Source organism: Lingula anatina, chromosome 2 (assembly GCF_051362555.1).
Source record: "Lingula anatina isolate TDL-2025a chromosome 2, LinAna3.0, whole genome shotgun sequence".
Classification (NCBI taxonomy): domain Eukaryota; kingdom Metazoa; phylum Brachiopoda; class Lingulata; order Lingulida; family Lingulidae; genus Lingula; species Lingula anatina.
The window spans coordinates 19,095,787-19,120,321 of NC_141768.1; the positions used below are offsets into that span (position 1 = coordinate 19,095,787).

General features: G+C 37.5%; 2 protein-coding genes across 3 annotated transcripts in view; both read right to left on the bottom strand.

Annotated features, from left to right (window-relative positions):
* The window catches only part of LOC106174393 (DNA-dependent protein kinase catalytic subunit), a 46,229-nt gene extending 44,963 nt beyond the window's left edge, over positions 1 to 1,266 (bottom strand). For both annotated transcript variants that reach the window (XM_087006764.1, XM_087006762.1), the window contains exons 1-2: positions 1,041 to 1,266; positions 6 to 87 (exon numbers count right to left, since the gene is read on the bottom strand). The gene's annotated coding sequence lies outside the window, so the exon portion shown is untranslated. The remainder of the gene's footprint in view (positions 1 to 5; positions 88 to 1,040) is intronic.
* A 2,710-nt stretch (positions 1,267 to 3,976) lies between these two features.
* On the bottom strand, positions 3,977 to 23,766 carry LOC106174411 (annexin A11). Its single transcript, XM_087006767.1, has 19 exons — positions 23,716 to 23,766; positions 22,220 to 22,281; positions 21,959 to 22,052; positions 21,476 to 21,607; positions 20,990 to 21,010; positions 19,948 to 20,034; positions 18,961 to 19,061; positions 18,599 to 18,712; positions 17,877 to 17,927; positions 17,474 to 17,521; positions 16,653 to 16,965; positions 16,162 to 16,256; positions 15,339 to 15,452; positions 14,960 to 15,050; positions 14,469 to 14,569; positions 14,098 to 14,343; positions 13,396 to 13,471; positions 4,579 to 4,691; positions 3,977 to 4,423 (listed from the first exon to the last, which is right to left on the bottom strand). The coding sequence occupies exons 2-19, from the start codon at positions 22,226 to 22,228 to the stop codon at positions 4,298 to 4,300; spliced, it is 1,932 nt and encodes a 643-aa protein (XP_086862893.1). The 5' UTR covers positions 22,229 to 22,281; positions 23,716 to 23,766; the 3' UTR covers positions 3,977 to 4,297.
* Positions 23,767 to 24,535: the final 769 nt, after the last annotated feature.

Sequence of the window (24,535 nt, forward strand, 5' to 3'; positions counted from 1 at the left end):
CGAACGAGCGTCAGGTTCCTGGGTGTGAAATAAATGCTACTGGTAGGTGGCTTGCAGGCGCATGTTGTGCAGAACCTCGGTGAGTTTCTGAAAAGAAATAATGTTTACTTCTTTAGACTTAACGGACCGGCTTTTAACACACAGACAATCCATGCAATATCACATAGGGTAGGATACTTTTGGCGTGCGTGTTTATTGACTTGTACGATGTTCAGCCTACGCTAGCGCTGAAAAAATTAAAACCAAGATTGCCTGACTCCAAAATCAATATCTTGAAGTAGTAAATGTTATAACTATTTGATACTTATTGCTAATTAAGAGACGTTGATTACATAACCTGTGTCTGGGAGGGGAGGGTACTACGACCGTAAATATATTTTTATATAAAAATTTTAACATTTATCGTAATACATGCTGATATTGCACATAATCTAGATGCACGATCAGGTTTTAATATAGTTGGTCCTGTAATGGATGGTCAACATACGGCACACTGGAAAAGGAGATTTTTTAAAAATATGTATCTCTTAAAATAGAGTCATTGTGTATTGCTGACAGAATTTGACCACAGAATTTGGAATTGATGTACACGTTGATGGGACACTGTTATCCTTGGGTCAGAAGCTCATAACTATGACAACCATCATCTAATTTTAATTAATGGGCGCTCTTCGCGGTAATACTTACATTTAAACACGCACACGCCATTCTAAATCAGGTCAAAAATATTCGAAATCAATTGTTCAGGGACACACTAAATGTTCAAACAGAGCTAAAAAAAATATGCACGACTAAGAAATTTCAAGCAAACTTAGGTCATCATCAAAAATCAGGTGAGAGCACCGTCCATCCTGTACATTTGAAGCGTCCCAATGCATTGTAACCAATACATTCTTATACTCTGAGTGGCATACAAGTAACAATTAAAATAGTAGTAGCACAAGGACTCGTATTATTAATATTTGTCATGTTTTTTTTTTCATTCGTCTGCGTCTTTAGTATTTAAAGGTGGTGGATATTGAAAAAATAGTGATACTCACAAACACGCATTTGCTTCTGCACCTTAGCTCTCGAGATCTTGCCACTGCACCAAAAAAACGCCAAGTACTGTTGCGTCTACACCTGACCGTGCCCTACCCTCTACCAGGGTGGCAAATTTTTTGGCAGTGAATGAAATGACTGTCTATTTATCTAAAGGCATATCTGTGAATATCTTGTGAAAATCAATCTGTCGTCCTGGTAGAGGGTAACCGTGTCCAACTGCCAAGTGAGCATGCAGGAAGATAGTTCGCACAGCGATGAGTAACTTATTTTTATGCAAATTACAACAGGTATGGCTCATTTTAGGTGAAAGGTTGTTACTGCAGTGAGGGTCCTTTTTGGTATTTTCGTTACCCTTCAAAGCCACTTTTTATCTCCCGAAAAGCGTGAAATGTTCGTTTTATTTTGAATGTTTCGTGAAGCACCCCATTACTGTGACTCGTGAATGCGGCCTTTTAATTTCCACTATTCGAAAAACGGAGGAAGTGAAGAACAAAAGACTCGGACATGGTGTAATTCGGATGACCGCACGTCTCGAATGAATGCGTTATAACCCGTGAATGGACCCGTGGTCTCAATAACTTAAAAGATAGACCCCTCGTCAGCGAGGGTTATGTGACATCCACTCGTGCTAACACAGCCAGTACATATCAGAATCGTTCATACGCATGAATTTTCGTGCTATCAGTTAGTATGAATAAAGTTTTATTTACTGTGATTTGTGAATCGATAATTTTAATTTGCGTGAACCTTTGCATTGTTACTGAAATTGTTCACGAATGTTCAGACTCAAAACACGTAAAATATGACTGAAGTCCACTTGTTAGTGAAATCTTGGACATAATAACGTTATTTTGTCCTAAGATCCGTTTATTAGATCTTAGTTTTGTCCAAGGTGTAATGCACTACTTTATTCCAGAAAAATTACACGTGCGTGTACCAAGTATAGTTTCATATCCCCAGGATGCAGAACTTTCAAAAAATCTCGACGTATATACTAGTATGCATGTGAAAATTTAGAAATTGCTACCAAACAACAATGCCCCCTAAAACAGATTTAACTTGAGACCCTTGTTGAAAGCATCCCGCGTCGCCTACGGAGGTCAGGGAATAAGTTCGCTGCAGACACAAGCTAATAAGGCATATTCTCTTTTTTTAAGTGCATTCTGATGCTAATTGTGTATAAATTCCGTGGCATTTGACATTGTCTATTCAACTGATTACCTCTATGGAAATTACTGAAGAACATAAGGTATAGTACCATCTGAAAGTCGATGTATGTGCATGTAGGAAGTATGGCAGATGTGAGGTGGGGATGCAAGGGTCCTAACGGCATGAATTGACATTTAATTACACAAACTGGTGAGAAGCTAGATCAAAGCTCTAATACGGGGGGAAAGTTTTCTGATGAGATATATATACGGTGATATACATAACATTACTCAGAGATGATCCAAACAACGTTTATAATGTTGCCTGCAATGGTCTCCCTGTAGAGACTTAAAATACCACTTTTTTTATAGGTTTAAATAGTGAAGCATCATATTTTTTTAATGAAATAATCAATTAAAATATATTGATTTAAGAAATCCGACGCAGCAAATGTTCATGGCTTTCACAACAAAGACATTCACCCGCCTCGTTAAAATGCGCTAAAATTAATAATAATGTAAGTATTATATTTTAATGTCTTAAATTTCATCGCTTATATATGTATACCTTTGTGTTCCTTTGACCATGACGTCAATTAGCAAATTCTGCCCATAATCTGGCCTCAGCGCTTGTGGCATTTTTGAGTCACAATAATACCCGTCAATTTTTTTTTTTTTCATATATGGTGCCATTTGTAGTGGTTTTGGGTACCATATTCAACGCATTTTCTCAATACTGCGCTAGCCCCAGTGAGCACTCTCCGTTTCTGGCACAATCTTTACTGGTAAATTTACAGACAAATCAGTCAAGAATTCACAGATTTACATTGATAATATTTACTATTTTTTAACCAAGTTACACTTAAATTTTTTTTCTCTTTTATTTATATCTTTTTTTCATTTCACTTATCATTATTTTTGTCATTTGGCTTTGAATTACTGTAAGGTAAGAGAGATAAACAATTAAAAATATACTGAGCTCACAGTATTTTTATTCACATATCAGCAAAAACAGAAAATATTCAGAGCCTATAATTACTTATATATATTAAGCAATAACTTATTAAGTTTTTCTGAAAGCCAAAAATATTCATTCAAAGTATAAGAGTTGTATATATTACAAAATGTCTAAAAATAAATATATAAATATGAATAATAATTTACAGAAGAAATATGCAAATAAAATTGATGGGATATTTTAACAGCATATTTAGCAGAATACAGTAAATGTACAAAGTTGTGAAAATTGAAATTTAAGGTGAGATAAAATGACTGTATCAAAGGTGTGTGTGTGTGTGTGTGTGTGTGTGTGAAACAAGTAGAACATGGTAACATAAGTACTGGTACATAAACCATTTAGCATATCTAGGTATACAATAATGTTTATTAAAAATACAGGAATCCGATTATACATAAATGAAATACAAAAGAAAAATTGGATTTCAAATATTTCATCAGAAATACATGGGTAAATCATGATATTTTCAAGGTTGTGATCACATGTATACTGGAGAGGTTTGTTCACTATTGCATCTTTCCATATTGATATAGGCCACAGTTAGTTTATCACAGATAATAGTTTAAAAATCTTTCAGGTAATGCAAGATATGGCAATAAAATTGTTTAACTTGTGAAATGATAATATAAAATGGCACTTCAAATACTTATTTACAAGTTATAATTTAAAATGGAGGACCGGGGGAGATACACTGGGCCATGTTCCTCCTCTCCTTAGTTTCTGAGTTATCTCTTTTCTCCTCCACCCCCCCCCCCTCCCCCCAAAAAAAAGTATATATATTTAACAAGCTAAACAAGACAAAACTAGGTAATCATTCGATTCCTGTGCCCTACCTATAGTGAAATTGTCCTCGCCTGTTATCTTATATATCCCACACCTCACTCCCTACCACCTGAGCAAAATCCTGGATACACCAGTGAACGGTACAAATCCTGGTCCAAAAATATACACTTAGATTAGATGGAAAACATCAACATTTCAATTAACACAGTGTACTTGCAAAACATCAAAAGTTCAATCAATACAGTTTACTATCTGATATGTTTTCTTTCACGTGGATGAATTGGTTCCTTCCTTGAACAGCAGGTTAATCTCTTCCCACAATTGCCTGCAGTAGTTTCTTGTAGTCTCCAGAGCAGTCACTCTTAATCCAGTTCCACAGAGTCTGCCCTGTCAGTGCAAGGAATGCTGCCTTGATCTGAACCATATCAATCTAGAAAAACACATTAAAAATTTTATAAATATTTTTTATTTTTTAAAGAGACTTGTGCTCTACTGACTAGGAGGTAAAAGAGGCATTAGGTACACTTAACTGAGACCATATCCACTTGACAATCTTGCTATCAGTATCTGAAAAGTACTGCTTACCTCAGATCTGGATACAATAATTCTTATCAAAGTCTTGTCATCTGTGCCTAGCCCTTTCATAGAAGCTTTCAGTCGTTCAGCAAAGAACATTGGACGACAACGGATGTTCATTACTAAAAAAAAAAAAAAAAGAAAAATCTAGGTGTCAAAGTTGTGTAGCCGGGCTTATTATTATTTTGTCAATGATCGGGAGAAATCTAGTCACAGAAATAAAACACAAGTCTCAGTTAGTTTCCAGAATCTGTATTGAACTATTTCCGCAATAAATGAAACACCTAAACGGAGTCCGCTCATACAATTGGGCCGTCACTCCGTCTATCCTAAAATAAAAATAACAAAAATATAGTAATTATCAAAAATTCCAAGCTATGTAAGAAAATTACGTAATTCATACGTAATACAACGAACACTAATTGTCTCTTATCCATACATAAACAACATGAGTGGTATGTGTATCATCATAGGTCGCATTCAACGATCTTCCCATGTTAATGTACGATCTCAACTACCGCATCTCCTCTCCTCCAGCGGAGGCTATTCGTTGGTTTCGTCACTTATTATTTCAATGCAGGCTAACAATAAAACAAACTACCACTAATATGATGAATCAGTGTACTAAGATACAGCGAGCACGCCGCACGCGTCAAGGCAATGCAAACCTAAACACAACCGTACTAGCGTTCGCTAATGACCCGTTACAAACATGACCTGAGAAGTATGACATAATACCCTGAGCGCCTTTGTTCTAGCAAAAGCGGCACTATTCATTGAAATATTAAATAAAACTCTAGTTAATCATTCCCGTTAGAGCACTGTAGGGAACAACACACAAACTATTACTGTATTGCTGTGCTAACAAAAGTAGAAAAACGCTAAGTTACGATCTATGTCGGTAGCGCTTAACGGCATTAACTGGAGCTAGACGTTTTAACGTACGTAAAGCAACTTTTACATACCACTATAGTAAACTTGAAACTTACTTTAAACTATAAAGTAGTAATTATTTACTGTGCTTACTTTCTACTCTGTTTCACTGGCTCGTTTACTCTAATTTTCCTCCGTTCTTCTTCGATGATAAATTTACTACTGTATACTACTCTACGTTAAAGACCAAAAATGCGAAATCAGCGGATGAGACTAAAAACAAAGGAATTTTAGTGACCAATAAAATATTGGTTTCGCTCATCAAGGGGATCTGGCCACCCTTGACGTCAGTAAACGCACCAAGCCCCAGGTTAGCGAACAAAAGGGCATCGGCCGCTCCCTAGACTTCCATTGTGCTGGTCCGCACATCTATCGCAATACTTACATTCTCCCCCCGAAAACAAAATGTTGCCCCAACATTTCTAACAATTAATTATACATTTACTAAATTACAAACCTACCCTAGCTAAATAAAGTCAACTACAATATACACACTGTCCAGGAACTTCCTTTTATAGAACGTACCATCATTGGCAGAGTTATTGCATAAAATGCCTATGAAAGGATTAGAAATTGATCAGATTTCTAATAACGCACCTACTGGTGCTCCCGTTATCTGCCTAGATACTGTCACACTCCTAGCGAGCAGAGGTAATGTTCCCAAGATAGTTTTTTTTTCTAATGCTGTCCATCAACGTTAGTACGAGAATGTCCACGTCCTCCTATGCCCAAGGACGCCAGAGCCTAATTCCCGTCGCTAGAATTTGTCTCATTCCTGCGTAGTGGTTTGGACCTCCCATTTTGTCGTATGTGAGTCTTTCCGGTGGTTTCACTACTCGTTTAGGGCGTCTCCTAGTCTCACCACTAGTCTCCGGTGTCTGTTCTTCCACTTCCGATTGTTCATTTACGTCCAGTCCCGACTCTTCCGTTTCTAGAAAGTTTCCAGAATGTTCAAGTTCCGGAACTGGCACGAAAGGCTCAGCCATTGGATTTAGTGTATTTGCCGGTGCGGCAGTGATACTGGGCTGTGTCCTCTTAACCAGAGTAAAGTCATCTGAGTCGGAGTCGTCTGAGTGTGAAGAAGGAGATAGTTGTGGTCGTTGCTTCCGTGGTGTCATCCTTTTGAGCCGGGGGCGTTTCGCATCTGGGCAGGAAAGCGGAAGTTCATTACATTGCAGTAACAAATTCCGATGCAGTCGCCGGATCTTCCCGTTTCCTCGTTCTGAACTTACTTCGTACACCGGCGAGTCGTTAATCCGTCTGGCGACAACGTGCACCTCTTCTTCCCAGTAAGATCGTAACTTCCCTGGCCCTCCACGTTCAGTAAGGTTCCTTACCAGAACGCGGTCACCCGGTAACAGTGCGGCACTTGCTGGCTTTTGATTATAATATTTCCGTGCAACTTCCCCCTGTTTCTTGGCTCTTTGTCCAGCGATCCGGTACGCTTCTTCCATGCGCGCTGCCCATTTCTTCACGTACTCACTCTTGGATGTGTAGTGAGGTTCTCCCTCTAGTCCGAAAATGAGATCGATGGGCAACCGTGGTCGTCTACCAAACACAAGGAAGAATGGTGAGTACCCCGTGCTGTCATTCTTGGTGCAATTATAGGCATGAGTCATCTTGTTCAGATGATTCTTCCAATCACTCTTGTGCTGCTGACTCATGGTCCTCAACATACCCAATAACGTGCGGTTCATCCTCTCACACTGTCCATTCCCTTGAGGATGGTATGGTGTAGTCCTCGAGGACTTCACATTGGTTAGGTGTTGTAAACGCTGGAAAAACTCATTTTCAAACTCGCGACCTTGATCGTGGTGGATTCTGTCGGGAAAACCAAACCGGAGAACATAGTCGTTGAAGATTTTATCTGCAGCAGTTCGCCCCGACTTGTTTGTGGTGGCATAAGCGGCTGCGAATCGGGTAAAATGGTCCACCACAACCAGGATGTACTGGTATCCCCCTTTGCAAGTTTCTAGATGAAGAAAGTCAATGGATATCATTTCAAATGGATATGTTGTTTCAATGGGTTGTAGTGGTGCCACAGGTTTTCGGCTTGGTGCTTTGTCCTTCAAACATTTACACTGGTGTTTCACGAAGTGGTCGATATATCCTGCCATGTGGGGCCAGTAAAAGCGGTCCTGGGCAAGAGACAAGACTTTGTCTGTTCCTAAATGGCCATGTTTTACGTGCAACTCTTCAAGGACAATTTGATGGAATTCCTTCGGAAGTACCACCTGGTGTCGCCTTATTCCTGATGTACACCGAGTCACTCGTCTTAAAATGCCATCTTCGCCAACTGTCAATTTTTCCCATCCTCGGAGTAAGGTCTTGGATTCCGAAGGTAAATGTTTAGTGGACTTGCGATTGGGTTTTTCACCTAATTCTACCTGTCTTTTCACCGGACCTATACAGCTATCTTGCTCCTGAGCAATCCTCAAAGATGTTTTGGATATCCTCTGGACTTCGCCTGTGGACTGATGGTGCAGATACTCTGGTAGCCAGTCTCTATCGTTGCATACCATGTTCACATTTACTGCTGTAGGAATGAATGGAGAATCCTCTTGGCTACGAACGGTCACCATTTTAGCCACGGCCTGCACTTCGGTGGGGTCACTCTCTTCAGTGAATTGCATCATCACTTGATTAAAATCAAGAGGCATTCTACTCAACCCATCAGCGTCTCGGTTCAATAAACCAGGCTTGTATTTGACAGTGAACGTGAAGTCTGATAGTTCGCCGACCCAACGAAGCCTGGTGACATCTAAACGAGGGGTAGTTAAGATGTAGCTTAACGGGTTGTTATCACTATAAACAGTGAAATGAGGGGCGTAGTATAGATAGTCCCTAAACCGCTCTGTGACTGCCCACTTCAGTGCCAGGAACTCTAGCTTTCCAGAGTGGAAATGATAGTTCTGTTCTGCTGGACTCAGGGTACGTGAGGCATAGGCGACAACTCGAGACTTGGAGTCAGCTCCTTCTTGATACAGGATGGCACCTAGGCCCTCCCCTGAAGCGTCTACATGCAGTGAAAATGGTTTATCGAACTCTGGATAAGCCATCACAGGTGGTGATAATAGACAGTCAACCAAATCAGATAAAGCTTCTTGGTGTCCAGTTGTCCAGGCAACCTGCTGTGCTGGAGAGGGCTGACCTTTCATCGGCTTCTTCTTCTTCTTTTGTGGCTTACCACCTGGACTCTTCTCAACCTTTAACAAATCATATAAGATTTTTGCCCGTCTGGCGAAATCTGGTATAAACTTGCGATAGTACCCTAAAAATCCCAGCATCTGACGCACTTCGCCCACGTTTGTCGGCTTCTGCTCCTTCAGCTTCCTAACTGCGGTTTTGTCTTCTGGGTCAAGTGTGTACCCTTCTGAAGTGACCAAGTGACCCAAGTATCTGACTTCTCTTCGGAATAGTAAACACTTAGCTGGCTTCAACTTGACACCCTTCTCTCTCAACCTCTGGAACACCTGCTCCAAATGTTGAATGTGCTCCGAGAAACTCTTTGAATACACCAATATGTCATCCAAATATGGTAGACAAATTTTGTCGCGTAACCCTTCCAGACATTCATTCATAAAATTCTGGAATGCGGCTGGAGCTCCTGAAAGCCCAAACGGGATGCGCTCCCACTCATAGAGACCCCAAGGTGTGATGAATGCTGTGTAGGGCTTGGACTCTTCGGCCACCATTCCCTGGTGATAGGCTTTTCCTTGGTCCAGTACCGAAAACCAACAGCTTCCCCCTAAGCCATCCAGAGCATCCTGAATCTTGGGTAAGGGCCGACTGTCAGCGACAGACTTCTCATTCACCTTACGATAATCCACACATAGTCGCAGGGTTCCGTCTTTCTTGCGTGCACAAACTAAAGGGCTTGCATAGGCCGATGTAGACTTACGCACAAAACCTTTTGACATGAGATTTTGTAGGTAATCTTTGACTTCGTCATAAAGAGCTTGAGGAATGGATCGGTAGGCTATTCGGACAGGAACCTTGTCGGTTAGGTGAATGCTTAACTTCAAATCTGGTATGCATCCTATATCATCTTCACTCTTTGCGAAGACCTCATGGTGTTTCCTAAGTAATTCTTGGATCTTCCCCTTTTCTTGGCTGGAAAACAGGGACCAGTCAACCGCCAAGGAGCTCTTTTCTGCTTCCTCATGCGTTGTAGCTTCATCCAAACCTGGTTCCCCTACTGGCACCACCGAGTTAACCATGTGTAGCTGCCCAATCGTGGTTTTCTTTGGTATTATTACTTTCCTGGAACTATTGTTAGACACTGCTATCCGGACATGAGATGGGTGCTGAACATCAATCAGACTTTCACTAAAGAGACCCTGGTCTATGAAATTTTCCTGAGGCATGAAGAGACAACGAAAGTTCTCAGTGGACAAGACCCCGGTCCGTGCTTTGGTTTTTATCACCCGTGAACTGTTAGGAGGTATGATTAACTTCTGGGATCCCACAGTCACACGACAGACCATTCCCCTCTTGTTGTCAGCAAGCACCTGGGCGAGACGTCCACCATCCACTTCAACATCCTTGCAAATGTTGCTAAATGTCTGGGAAAACTTCTGCTGCCCGTTTAACGCACATAGAGATTCAATAACATTAAACCCAAGAATAGGTCTGGGTAAGGACACACTATCCACTACTAGAAAAGGGACTTGAACTGGAGCCCCATCTCCAAAACAAAGTGGTAAATCCACATAACCTTGATATGGAATCTCCTCCCCACTGGCAGAGGCGAGGCGCACTGGTGCATAGACCTCATCCAGGGGCTTCACAGCACCTGCTGGTAAACCAAGTAAGTGTAGCGTTGACATGTCCACAAGACTAACCTGTGCTCCGGTGTCCCAGAGAACGTCCACTGGTTGGTCAGCCAGGTTTACCTTCAGAACGCATTCTCTGCCCACAAGGTTGACCAATCGGCGTCTGTTCCCTGGACTTAATCCAGTCACTTCCCCCTTCAATTCATTAACTGACAGTCTGTTGGGGACATCTGGTGGCGGAGTCATCTGCGTCCCCCCTGAGACGACTCTCTTCCGTTTCCCTGCCTGCACCCTGCACGGAATTGATCGGAACTTCCACAATCCCAACAGTGGTTACACTTTCGCTTCGCCTGTTGACAGACTCTGCATCCCCGTAATTTCTTTGGTTCGGACGGCTGTTTGGTCATGTTCCTTTTCAGCTCCGCAATCTCGGCCCTTAATTGTTTTACCTCCGCTGCCAGGGCATCCTCCCTTCCGGGCTTTCCCTCTCTTCCGGTGTCTTCACCTACTACTGCGGCCACTCTCGTTCGTCTATCTTTTGCCATCTTGGAAGCTCTCTCCTCCTCCCTTTTGGTGAGCACACTAATTTCTTCAATCAGTGCCTCTTCGTCGAAGGCTCTGACTTCAAGGATCTTCTTAACTTCTCCCCTGATGCTGTCACTCCTAAGCCCAGTTTCGAACCCCCTCTTGAAGAGATTATCCACCTGGACGTCTGTAAAAGTGACACATGCGTCGGACTCTCGAGAAGCGAATAGGATCTTCTGTCTCACGTCCAGGGCCCGTAGAAGAAAGTCGGTTGTTTCTTCAGTAGGCTGCTGAACCAACTGTCCCAGCTCCGCAAATAATTCTGTTGCTGATTTCTCTTTATAATACGACCTCAATATGTGGCGGATCTTTGTCAGTCGAAGGCCTTGCCGCCCCTCTAGGTAGTTACGAAGACCGCAGCTGGTGGGTACTGCCCGAATTATACCGTCTACTATTTCGACTTCCTCATAGCCCTTTTGGAGGCCATTTTCGATTTGGCGGGCCAGGCTTGAAAATGGTAGTCCATTTTTGGTATCAATAACACCATGTATTTTAAACTCTTTGCGGAGTGAAGTCTTGGTACTCCTACTGGTACTGCTCACCTCCCTCATCATTTCTTGAAACTCCGTCTTTAGGTGTTTCATTTCCTCTTGGTGACGACGTTCGGTATCTTTGATCATCGCTTTGTACTTCTCCTCCACATCTGATTCTGCCATAATTTCTGGTAAGAAGTTCCCAATAGACTGAATACTTGGCAAAAATAATAATGAGATGAGAAATCCCGGACGAGCCCCCAAATTGTAGCCGGGCTTATTATTATTTTGTCAATGATCGGGAGAAATCTAGTCACAGAAATAAAACACAAGTCTCAGTTAGTTTCCAGAATCTGTATTGAACTATTTCCGCAATAAATGAAACACCTAAACGGAGTCCGCTCATACAATTGGGCCGTCACTCCGTCTATCCTAAAATAAAAATAACAAAAATATAGTAATTATCAAAAATTCCAAGCTATGTAAGAAAATTACGTAATTCATACGTAATACAACGAACACTAATTGTCTCTTATCCATACATAAACAACATGAGTGGTATGTGTATCATCATAGGTCGCATTCAACGATCTTCCCATGTTAATGTACGATCTCAACTACCGCATCTCCTCTCCTCCAGCGGAGGCTATTCGTTGGTTTCGTCACTTATTATTTCAATGCAGGCTAACAATAAAACAAACTACCACTAATATGATGAATCAGTGTACTAAGATACAGCGAGCACGCCGCACGCGTCAAGGCAATGCAAACCTAAACACAACCGTACTAGCGTTCGCTAATGACCCGTTACAAACATGACCTGAGAAGTATGACATAATACCCTGAGCGCCTTTGTTCTAGCAAAAGCGGCACTATTCATTGAAATATTAAATAAAACTCTAGTTAATCATTCCCGTTAGAGCACTGTAGGGAACAACACACAAACTATTACTGTATTGCTGTGCTAACAAAAGTAGAAAAACGCTAAGTTACGATCTATGTCGGTAGCGCTTAACGGCATTAACTGGAGCTAGACGTTTTAACGTACGTAAAGCAACTTTTACATACCACTATAGTAAACTTGAAACTTACTTTAAACTATAAAGTAGTAATTATTTACTGTGCTTACTTTCTACTCTGTTTCACTGGCTCGTTTACTCTAATTTTCCTCCGTTCTTCTTCGATGATAAATTTACTACTGTATACTACTCTACGTTAAAGACCAAAAATGCGAAATCAGCGGATGAGACTAAAAAACAAAGGAATTTTAGTGACCAATAAAATATTGGTTTCGCTCATCAAGGGGATCTGGCCACCCTTGACGTCAGTAAACGCACCAAGCCCCAGGTTAGCGAACAAAAGGGCATCGGCCGCTCCCTAGACTTCCATTGTGCTGGTCCGCACATCTATCGCAATACTTACAGTTGCAAATGTGTCAATGAATTCTTTAAAATTTTAAAAATGCTACCACAGAGAACATTTTGAATGGCTATTGACAGAGACCTTCCCTGTTGAAAAAGTACCATGAGGATTTGATAAGACACGTCTGATAAAATTTGATGGAAAATCAAATCATGATAAACATTTGTATCAATCTGGATCCCACAGGTGGACTTATTCGCTCCTGTGTTAGATGATTTTGAGAGCAAGTTTATTGGAATGTATTACTTACAATGAAGTTAAGACAATTTATTTGTTCATCATAAACACCAAACAACTGAAAAAGGGGCATTCAAATTGATCTTTTAGTTTAAAAAATACATATTTGTGTTTCCCCAACTAAAATTTAGACAGGGTAATACAAATCACATTAGTTATTTTGACAACCTGATAAAATTTTCATGGTCTGAGACAATAATACATCCTAGCTACCACAGGCCCGTAGCCAGGGGGGGGGGGGGGGGGGGGGTTAGAAAGAAAAGCACCCTTTGCTGGGAAAAGGTCCACTCTGGGTAAAATTTGATCTAGGTACATGAAGTTTTTATGGGAAAAGGTCCACTTTTTCAGAAAAAGAACCCCCCTTTTGAAATTCCTGGCTACGGGCCTGTACCATAACATACCTATTGCTTTCAGTCCTGCCTTGAAATCACCAGAGGTTTCACGATCTACTGAGTTCAGGATATCTCGCTGGGAAAGCTAATAAGTTTATTAAATACAGATCAATATTAATTTCAAACAGTGTTGTCCATTGTTTCTAAATTTATAAATAATACATATATAAATAAAAAACAATTACATGTATATATAACCCTAAGTACATATAATAATATATAATCTTTCTTTGATGTAGATATATTAATATATTCTACAAAACACTGAAATAATTCTTAACTTTTTGTATGCATTTTACTGCATTAAAAGCTACTGAAACATGCCTTAAATTCTAGTCAAATTATTGTAATTTAGTTTTGCTATTAAGATAAAAAAAATAATGCCTGGTTCTGCTGCCTAATTGTTTCAAATTGTTTCAGCTGGCAGGACTGAACCCTGCTATAAATGTGATAGAAATAAAATATACTGGAGATGACATAACTTCTTATAGTAGGGAAATAAGATTCACTTCAAGTGCCTTATGAAGTAATTAATAAATCTTATAAAAAATAATAACCATGCCAAATTGTAATTATCCCTTAAGAGATTGCAAAACCACAAACGTTTAATGTGACTTTAGCTGACAAAAAAGATGAAAATAATTATAATCATAAAAAATATTTCAGAATAAGTGATACATTAGAAATTTGTTAAACGCACAATATTATTACCTTGACATATTCATCCCATGTGTGTCTCAGTTCATAATAGTTCCTTACAGAAAAAATCCTGTTGAAAGCTTCTTCATCTGTACCCCATCTGTCCTCTCCAGCCTTATACAAAATTGCAGCATCTCTCTTACACTTATCAACATCCACAAGTTTGGAAAAGTTGATGCGGAACTGTCCAGTGGGTGCATCATCCAATAATATTTCTTCGACAGCATCCTCAGTAATTGTCAACTCATCACGATTTCCCTTCATGAAGAAATGCAAAAGGACTTATGATGTAATTGTTATTTATACTTTAATTTAAAGAACGAGTTGGAAAATATCTTACTACTAAATCTTTTGATGAAATAAATGCTTTTTGCTGTACAAACCTGGGCTGCTGAAATCAAAAGTCTCTTGAAGTCTCCACTTGTATCATCAGTGATATCTTTTTCAAGCAAAGAGCCAGTCACCTTTCTGTTGGGGCTAGCAACTGAAAATACATACAGTGTCATGGTTGATCTTAACAGTGCTTTTGAATGGCAATGAAATATGCATTTGTCACTCTCTGCAATCATAATCTTTATATTTAACTATATAACTATAGCTATATTATAGAACTAATTGTTTATTATAATTTTTCTCAAGCTTTATACTTACATATATTGGTGCAAATGAAATATGGCAGTAACATAAAAAGTGTCTTAATTTTTCTCAATATTTTGTCTGTCCAAAAACTCGCATGTTAACCAACCCATAAAATATTTAAAAAAAAACATCAGAATTCATTTGCCAAAAATCTCAACATCTCCAGACTATCCCCCACCCTCCAAAAATGTTTTTATTAAAAAATACTTAAATGTTTATTATCCCATATACTTACCATCAGCATACACTGCCAGTATCTCCTTGATCTGTGGATTGGTTCTGGTCATCAGGATCTCAATAAGTGATGCCTCATCTGTACCCAGTCCCTGATATGACAAAAAAAAACAGGGGGCTAATTTAAAGGAGTGGTTTATAGGACTTTCATTGCCTTTTATATCTTCCATAATTCATATGGCATCTTTGTTTTTACTAAAAAAAGTCAACGTTATTAATCCAAGAATCTCCCTCCCATCCCCACCATATACTTGATAAGGAACCATCAAGGACTAGTACCTGCACTGGTTCCATTTCTCTATTTGTGCTAATATGCATTTACTTGTGCCATTCAAAGATTTTTTTAGCAGCCTACTTGCAGAATATATACAGGTACTTACATAGATGGCCTCCTTAATGCTCCAAGCGTCATATTCAGCAGGTTTCACAAAACAAGCCATCACAGCCTCCCTGAAGTCACCACTTAATTCAGACTTAATATCTTCAATCAGATCCTAAGTGGAAAAAGAAATTATGAAAAGTTGCCTCAGGGACAATTCCCAGACCCTATCATGCTAACTGTGGATTGATCTCCAAGGGGATTCTTGCTAAATTGCAATCAACTAAAGCGGCTTAAGCTAGATGTCTGTCACACCTACTAGGGGGTAATTATCCTTTAGCAGCTTCAGAAGGTGTGCCAGAAATCTAAGCGGCTTAAGCGAGAAACCCCTTGGAGATGGATTGATCCTGTTAGATCGATCTAGGTATGGGAACCCAGTCTCAGTCTAGTGTTAGAATGCTGCAGGACTCCACTTCAATCAGCATAACATTTGAAAATTAATACCTTTTTTAGAAAATTGTTGGGATAATATCTCATTGGACAAGGGCCTTTACAGCAATATTTCCAAATATCATAGTTAAATGAATAACCAAAATAATGAGTAACTTTCTTTCAACACATAAAATGGTTATGTGTATTAAAGGAATGTATAGGGTTGTTCTATATCTTTTTAGCACCTGTGAGTAATTCAGTTTGTATTTCTACTGACAAAAGGATACTAATGTATTCATTTATACATCAAGTTATAAATGTGTATGTAATATACATGAGATTAAGGCAAAATTGTTGAAATTGTCAGGAAAATTTACCCATTTTCTATATGAGGTATAAGGATGGTTGTGTGCCTTTAACTGGTATTAGGATGTTCATGGATATGTACTTACTCTTCCGTACATGGTCTTGTACTTTAGCTTCAACTCCTGTCTTTGGGAGTTGCAACGAGTTGCTACAATATGGATAACAGCATCTTCATTTGTACCTGAAGAGAACACATTATCCTTGTTACTGCTGTTCCAAAAAATAAGAGTTCAACTTTAAGACTTTTAAGCCATTTACTAGTATTGACTAAATATAAAATACACTCGTCTAAAAAATTCTATAATAATTACTGTATTTGAAAAATGTTTAAGTCAAAGTCTTAAACAGCTCGAAACCATAGATATAATAAAGGGTCAATAAAAAAAATATTTTATGGGCAATTTCATGCAATTTGCATTTATTCAAGGCTGCTAGAATTTCATTACTCAAAATGCACAGACAGTTCTATGGTACATGGCATGCCTTAAACTATAAAATGGCACCCTGAAAACGATGGGAATTGGTCTTCAAAAAATGCTTTAATTAGATGTGTAAACCTGGCAATTTTGCTCATTACCTAGTCCCTTTAAGGCCTCTCTCAGGTATGCACAGTCATCCTCAGAACTCCATTTCTTTCCAGACACATCACCATAATCAGAAGATTTGGACCAAAGAACAACTGGGTCTTCGTTGTCACTTGGGTAGACCAGCATGGGCTTCACTGTGCCCTCAGTGGGGTCCAGGGTCCCAGACACTGCCAAGCACCGCTGCAATCCCTTTACAAACAGTGCCCTCAATTTCTCAGATAATTCTTTGTTATCAGCCAGCTTCTTACGGACTTCTTCTTGCTGTTTCTTCATCTCTTCAAGTTCCTGCTTCAACCTCTCTTTCTAAAAAATTATGTACTTCCTTTAATATCATTTAGTACATATGTCATGTAAGACAAGAGCTTTGATTTTGTTTTCTGTGTACACACAGTTCTTTTACTGTAAATAACCCATATAAGCAAGAAAAGAAGCAAATTATAAGATATTATTAAATGACTGAAATATACCCAGAGGGAAACTTTCAAACTTAATCAGTTGTAAAAAAGTATCAATATTCAAGACCATGCACAGAAGCTTGATTAGTTTGAAATATATTTTTTTTTTTATGATCAAAAACAGATCATCTGTTACAATGCATTTTTGATACTTTTTCTGAATAAAAAGAGGCAAATTTGACATTTGGGAAAAATATAAAAGCATTAGAAATACTATAGTGATCATAATTTTAACTATGATGGGTCCTCTGTGTCTTGTATCAATTATAATTCATCTATGTGCCTCAATAGGTTAATAATTTAAAATCACATTTTTGCATTAATGTTAACTGTAAATGTTTAAACACTGTGGTTACCTCTGCATCTTCATCAACTGGTTCCTCATCTTCATCTTTCCATTTTTTCTGAAAGCATTTGCATTAATACTTCTTATATTTTATTTGGTTATTTTCATGTAATAATAATAAAACTTTTTTACAAGGATCAATTAAATTATAATTAAATCTAAAAATTAAAAACTTTAGTAGATAGTTGACTGTAACATATAGACTACTTCATATGAAGGAAAGGTAAACTCTTACTAGTACATTAAAATGAAACAGGCCCACATTCATTTACGTGACCTACTACTGATTATTTTTTGTCAAAATAGACTAAATTCTGGACTCATAGTTAAGCCCAGCTTTTAACCTTTATAAAATTGTCCCCAACAGAAACAAAAAGCATGTTTCATGAAAGAAGTAAATATATTAAACATACTGATTTTTGTTTTCTTCTGACTCTATGCTCATCTTCTTCAATCAAACCAGCCTGAAATAAATTCTCACATCATGCAATGCATATTTATATAAATATACCTGAACGATTAACTATTCAGAATTTCTGAAAGTTCACTTGCTGGATAGTCTTCGCATAAAAAACATTAATGTCAACAGTATTTTCAGAGGTTCATCAGTCTGAAGTTTCAAAATCTATTGCCATATCCTAAGATAATGCTGGAAAAGAATCTGTTTTATCAATGTTTGCCTAATTTATTTTCAGGCCAATTCAAATTCCCAAAGAGGGACTGCAGACCACAAATCTTTCATACCAATTACTGGTATCTTGTAAAAACTTTTTCATTTTTTATACTACAAAATAATTAACCTTCTAACCAGTGAACCCCAGATGTAAATGAAATGTTAGGACATACCCACTATGTCTATGCACATTCATCCAACTTTTCAGGAACCATTAATTATATTTTGTGCAAACATATGATTATCTTCAGGTATAATACAAACTAAACACAAATAAAATTTCACTTTTCATAATTAATTTCACTGTAAAAAAAGAAGAATATAAAACTAGAACGTACTCCAAAAGAGTACAGATCGATCAGTCTGCCACAAAAAGGCAATAAAAACTCTTTTACACATACTAACAGACATACCAACACCAAATTAAAAAATAACCTCCTGCAGAATATATATAACTTTTACCTCTATCTGCATTTCATGCGACATACTGAACATGCCCGCATTGCTCAGTTGTTGGTTGTAAGCTCTGGCTTGCATTGATGGGGGGATTTGCATAGGAGCCTGAGGAGCAGCACCCTATAACATATACAACATATATCCACTATTAAATCTTACCACTTATCTTAAAATCATTTCTGCTTGTATTCTGATATTGACAGTTAAAATCAAACAATGAGTGTTGGATACCATGGGTATTTATATAGCCAAAAAATGTAATTATTCCAGATAATTAAAGAATTACAAAATGTTGAATGGCTCACACTGTAATTTTGTATACTGTCTACTATTTTAGCAGCCCCTGATAACAGAGGGTATAAATTTACCTGTATCTGCTGAGACTGTCCCTGCTGATAGTTTCGCTGATATTGATGCTGGTATTGTTGCTGAATGTGCTGCACATGCTGCTGTGTGGCTTGGTGACCCCCTGGGTTATGAAAATTAAGGTAACAATCAAATAAAATCAAAGAAAAGGGACTGAAATTTGTAGTTTAGCAGTGGTGCATTTGCATCTACCGTGTATGTCATATAACTTCATGGGGCCATTTACCAAGATGCTAAATATTTGTAAACTTAATGAGGCACACATATGGCAATTAATTTTAATTTCATTATCCTGGTGATTTCAACTCATTTCCCTTAATCAACAATACACAAAACTGTTTACATAATTGTAACCTACATGTATATAGCTGTTTTTGCATTCCAAGTTGCTATAGTTTTAAAATCATTCTCAGATGGAGATACAAATTTAAAGACTAGTGAATTTCACTTTTTATGGTAAAATTTGGTTTTGAATAGGGTATATATCTTGGTGATGATTGAAAAATTACTGACACTACATGTAGCTTCCAAATACTATTAAATTCTTTTTTTTCTTCTTTTTTTTCTATACAAATAGCTAACACATATTGTACCTTTAACAATTCTGTGAAAAAAAAGAGATCATAAAAGATCATAAAATGTTATAAAGTTGATGTTATTATTGATTATATGGAAGATGAAAACATTTTGATCTATTTCTTGACAGTATTGTAATAGGTAATGGGCAGTTGTCACCAGGCTTTCTCTTCTTTCTCTTATACACTATCAAGACCAAAAAAATGATTACAAGCAACTGTTGATAAGTGCTGGTTTTATCACAGGGGAGGTTAAGTTTTATATATATCAATCTCAACTTTATACACACACACACACACACACACACACACACACACACACACACACACACACACAGATATGATATTCATAATTGAGTAACCTAATAGTCATAAATAAATGAATATTAATAAATAAACGAATTCAAAACTTACCTTGAAAATTTGACATTTGGAACATATTGTTCTGAGGTCCTGCTTGCATACCAAACTGAGGAAGGTTATTCACATTGAAAGCACTATCTAAAAATATAAAGATGAGCATTTTGCTATAAAAAAATTAGCAGTGACAACTTTTTGGTAATGTATGATGGTTTTAACCAGAAAGAGGATATGGAAAATTGAAATAAAACTGAAAGTACATTCAAGAATATCTTTCAAACTACTGGATTTACATATGATAAAAAATGTTTTATAATTGCAATGATACTACATTGCTTACATGAACTGTTAAAATGGCATGCTCAGTATGTTGCTGACATTCAATAAAAAATAGTAATAATAACATTAATACAGAAAAGATAAAACAACTGCTGTTGTGTACAGTAATGCTACCTAGGCATCCTCATTATGCCTGCCTCTGCCACATGTCATGAGTTCTAAGAATTTTTTTTTATCACAAAGAAGAAGCAAAATGTGTACAAATAATATTCCAGCAATTCAATGAATATAAAGCAGAATTAGAGTAATTCTTTAAGACTTTACTCAACAAATTAATTAAGTTATTGTACAGGGTCGTTGGTTGCCTATGATCCCTATCTAGACCACTATTAAAAAGATTACTAATTCAAAATTGGATTTAGTCAATTTAAAAACAGACCAAGTAAGTAACAAAATAAGTAAATAAGTATAAGCAAAAGTATAAATTAATATAATATGATGTAGACTATGCCCGTCTGTATATCTATCTGCCTGACTTTTTGTCTGTCCATATTAATTCTTTTCCGTACATGCACAAGTAATACTACAGGCTAGGGTGTATGATGACCTTTTATCCGTCTGATTAATTTTTTGTTTATGAACCTGTCTGCATGTACATGACAATGCTACATGAAATAGTACATAACCATGATTGCTCAACATTTATCACAAAATGAAATTTGAAATAAGTACAGAACATTTTTTCAAATTATGACCTTAGCTTCATTGAGCAACTGACTGCTGTGCATGTTTATTTTGCACGTGTATAACTTCTTACCCATCATGGCTCCCATCGTTCCTGCAGGATCATGAAATGAGAAAAGTATTATAAATAAAAAAGAATCATTAGAAATTAGAATTTCATTAATTTTTGAAATTATTTTCTAAGCATAAGTTTATTTGACTGAAACAACAAATAAAATGCCAGACATGCGGAAAACTTATGAGGTACTGAAGGTCAAGCAGATCTGCACTTCAAGAAATCTACAGGTCCTCCTACAGAATAATTCTGTGCATGTCCATTAGTCAGTGTTTACATATGACTCATTTTATGTCTTATATTCCATCAGTTTCCCTGTGTCTTACAATGCATGGTGAGAATGAGGATGTGTATACGTGCATGTGTGCTTGCCTGCTCACATATCGGTATTTTTGCATATGTGTAGTCGAGAATCCACTTTGTAAATGTAAATACAAAAAATTCCTTTTGTGCATGATTTGATTATTTGTGTGAATTGTATGCTTGAAAAGACAAATAACATACCCATCATGCCTGACATGCCCATGCCTCCCATGCCCATGCCTCCCATGTTCATGCCTCCCATGCCCATGCCTCCCATGCTCATGCCTCCCATGCCGCCCATGCCTCCCATGCCACCCATGCCTCCAAATGGAGCTGAAATAAAAAAAAAACAATAATAATAAAATAAAGAGTACATTTAAAATGTCATCTATCTGCCCAAAGGGTTTGTTAACTGAATATTTGTATAATATATCATACATCTCTACATTCATATGTTAACATTTTGTATAAAGAATTAGGCTTTGAGAAAAAACTTAATTTAATACAAAAGTTATAAAGCAGTAATAATTTACTCTAGTATATCATTTCTTTTTATAAAAATTAGCTATGTTAATTAAATCACAAATAAAAATGAAGGCCTTTAATTGAAAAATTTATTACAAGAATTGTCAGAATTAATTTCCTCATAAAGGGAATCTAAACTGTAAGAGAGATTGAACCTACCACCCATCATTCCTCTGCCAGGAGGTGGAGGGGGGCCAGAACTTGGTGGATATGCCATGTCACCTGCCATGCCACCAGGTTGTGGATAGTTACTCTAAATTATACATACACAAATACGTGTAGACATGTGTTTTTATATACTCAAATAACTCTACACTGTTCTAGAAAATCAATTAAATATTGAGAAAATTTTATCCATATTCAATATCAGATGTTTTGTTATAATATATATGTCTGCCTTATATGAAAAATTATACATACCCCATACATTCTGTGTGTGATGTTATAACAGCAATGCTATATGACACACTTGCTTCCTACAACTTAAAGAAAAATGACAAAATTATGATATAATGAATAATAAGTAATATCCATTTCTTTTACAACAGATATATTATGTCCTGGGCTTACATTTCAGTAGGCTGCTGTGATATTTAGTTAGGTCTGTCTTGGCGTACATTAAGAGGCTTTTTTTTATAATTCTGAAAAAAAAAAAAAACAGAAACATGTGAGAATTAATGTGGTTTATGGAGTAAGCCATATTAGTGTAATTTATTAAGTCTATATATGTGATCGAGGTATCACCTACCAGTATAGCGGTATCAGATTATTTATATTTAAGATAATCACTTTTTTAAGTGAAATTATGGAATCAAAGCAGTAATTTAAGTTACACAAATACTAGTATCATATAGGCCATGGCACATGTATAGTGGTAGAATAGTATTAGCATGAAAATTCATGCATTAGCACAGACAGTACATATCAAAATCGTCAATATATAGAGGTGCTAACGCATGAATTTTCATGCTAGAATACTGTAGTATAAGGTATTGTTTTCTCATAATTCACTTCAGATCAGTGGTTTTTATGTTCTGATTGCAATGTCATATATCACAATATATTGAGGTCATCAAAGCAGAACACACACACGCACGCACGCACACACACACACACACACACACACACGATACCCGTTAACTTTTAAGCAAACGCTGACATGCACTGAAGTTATGATAGGATAGTCAATCAGAGAAGATAGATAGAAACTCTATATTAGGAGCCAGTATCCTTGAAGACAAGAAATCAGCTATAAAAAAACGACCGCATGCATCTTTATTACACACTGCAATATCTTACTGCAGGCTGTATTTTTCATCCCTAACAACGATAAACAAGTGTGATACCTTGACTGGTTCTGTATTCACAACTTCAGCAAGATAGGTCATAATAATTATATTCATGAGTCAAAGGGTAAAATTATGACATTTTCATAAGTGGTTCTGGGGTTGCATTCATATTTGGGTCAATAATTTCTTGCGTAAATTATATACTTCATCGGTGGATAATGTCGTCCTCGTGTTTTCTCAAAACCGTGATTGGTCCCGCAAATTTACTCTAGAAAACAACCAGTATTAAGGTCCGACGTTTCTAATCAACAGCTTGCTAATTCATAGTATAGCAAATAAGACCGCGTTTGCCAACACTGACTAGAACAAAATTTGGCCAAAAAAAGTTTTATACACGAATTAATTCCACCAAATTCGCACGCGCCACTGGATGTTTACTTTAAGTTATAGCAACCGACGGGCCGCAACCGACCGATGCTGTCAAGATCAGAACAAACATGCGTGCACTGCGAAAATTGGTTGTTTTTCTCTTTATAAATATCGGGAGTCACTTCTGAAACAATATTTCAAATATGTTTGGTTTTGGCAACTATTTCTATTTTCCAGTAAAAGTGAAAATACATTTACCTGTGTGTATCACTGCCCTGAAGATTAAATCGATGGCGCATGCGCACGAACTCAACAAATAAAAAATACAACCTTAGAAGTCGAAACAGAGGGGCCGCAGGCTCGTTTTGGGAAAAAAAGGACAAGTCAAATGGAAAACGTTTTCCATGACCTATTACTGATACCGTGTAGGCCCTGGCTAATTTCGCCCCAAAGGCTCTTCAGGGGCGTAAACAGAAATGATACACATATATGTGGCAACAAAATAAATAAAATCTTGATGATACAATAGAAGCCGAGTGGGGAAAAGAATAATTTTTTTGTACAGCCAGAAATATTAATTATTACATGGACCTAACTAGAGATCCTCTCTAATTAGGTCCATGATTATTATAATTAAAAAAATGACGACCCACTAAAAGCTTGCCGTACGTCTTATATATGTATCCGCTAATAGACACTGGATAGATTCCCCGTGAAATTATTCCAGTGGGTTGGCCATATTTGATCCTTGGACTAGTTAGTCCACTGTTCTGAATGCGGACAATGAGAAAAATGTGATCAATACCATGGAAAACATTTACCTTGAAAGATTTGATATCAAAAATATAAGCATCCCATGAAAAGTATGTGCAATGAAAGATGTGAGAATAGTTAGAGTAAAAATCGAGCGAGCAACCCGGGCCCATGAGAAGTGATGGAGTTCAAGTGATGCGGAGAGCCGGCTGCGACAACCAAGCTGTTGTTTTCTTTTCCATTATTGTTTATTTTTTAATGAAAGCCTCACTAAAATCTTTATAATTAAGGTATCAAAGCTATATATATATATATATAGCTATTT

Bases quoted from the DNA above. Each gene is read 5' to 3' on its own strand.
- LOC106174411 (XM_087006767.1), bottom strand. The intron at 21,011-21,475 runs GTATGTTATTTG...ATGATCCTGCAG, and splicing joins GGGCATGTCAGGCATGATGG to GAACGATGGGAGCCATGATG. The intron at 14,344-14,468 runs GTTTGTACAGCA...TTCTTCATGAAG, and splicing joins TTTTGATTTCAGCAGCCCAG to GGAAATCGTGATGAGTTGAC.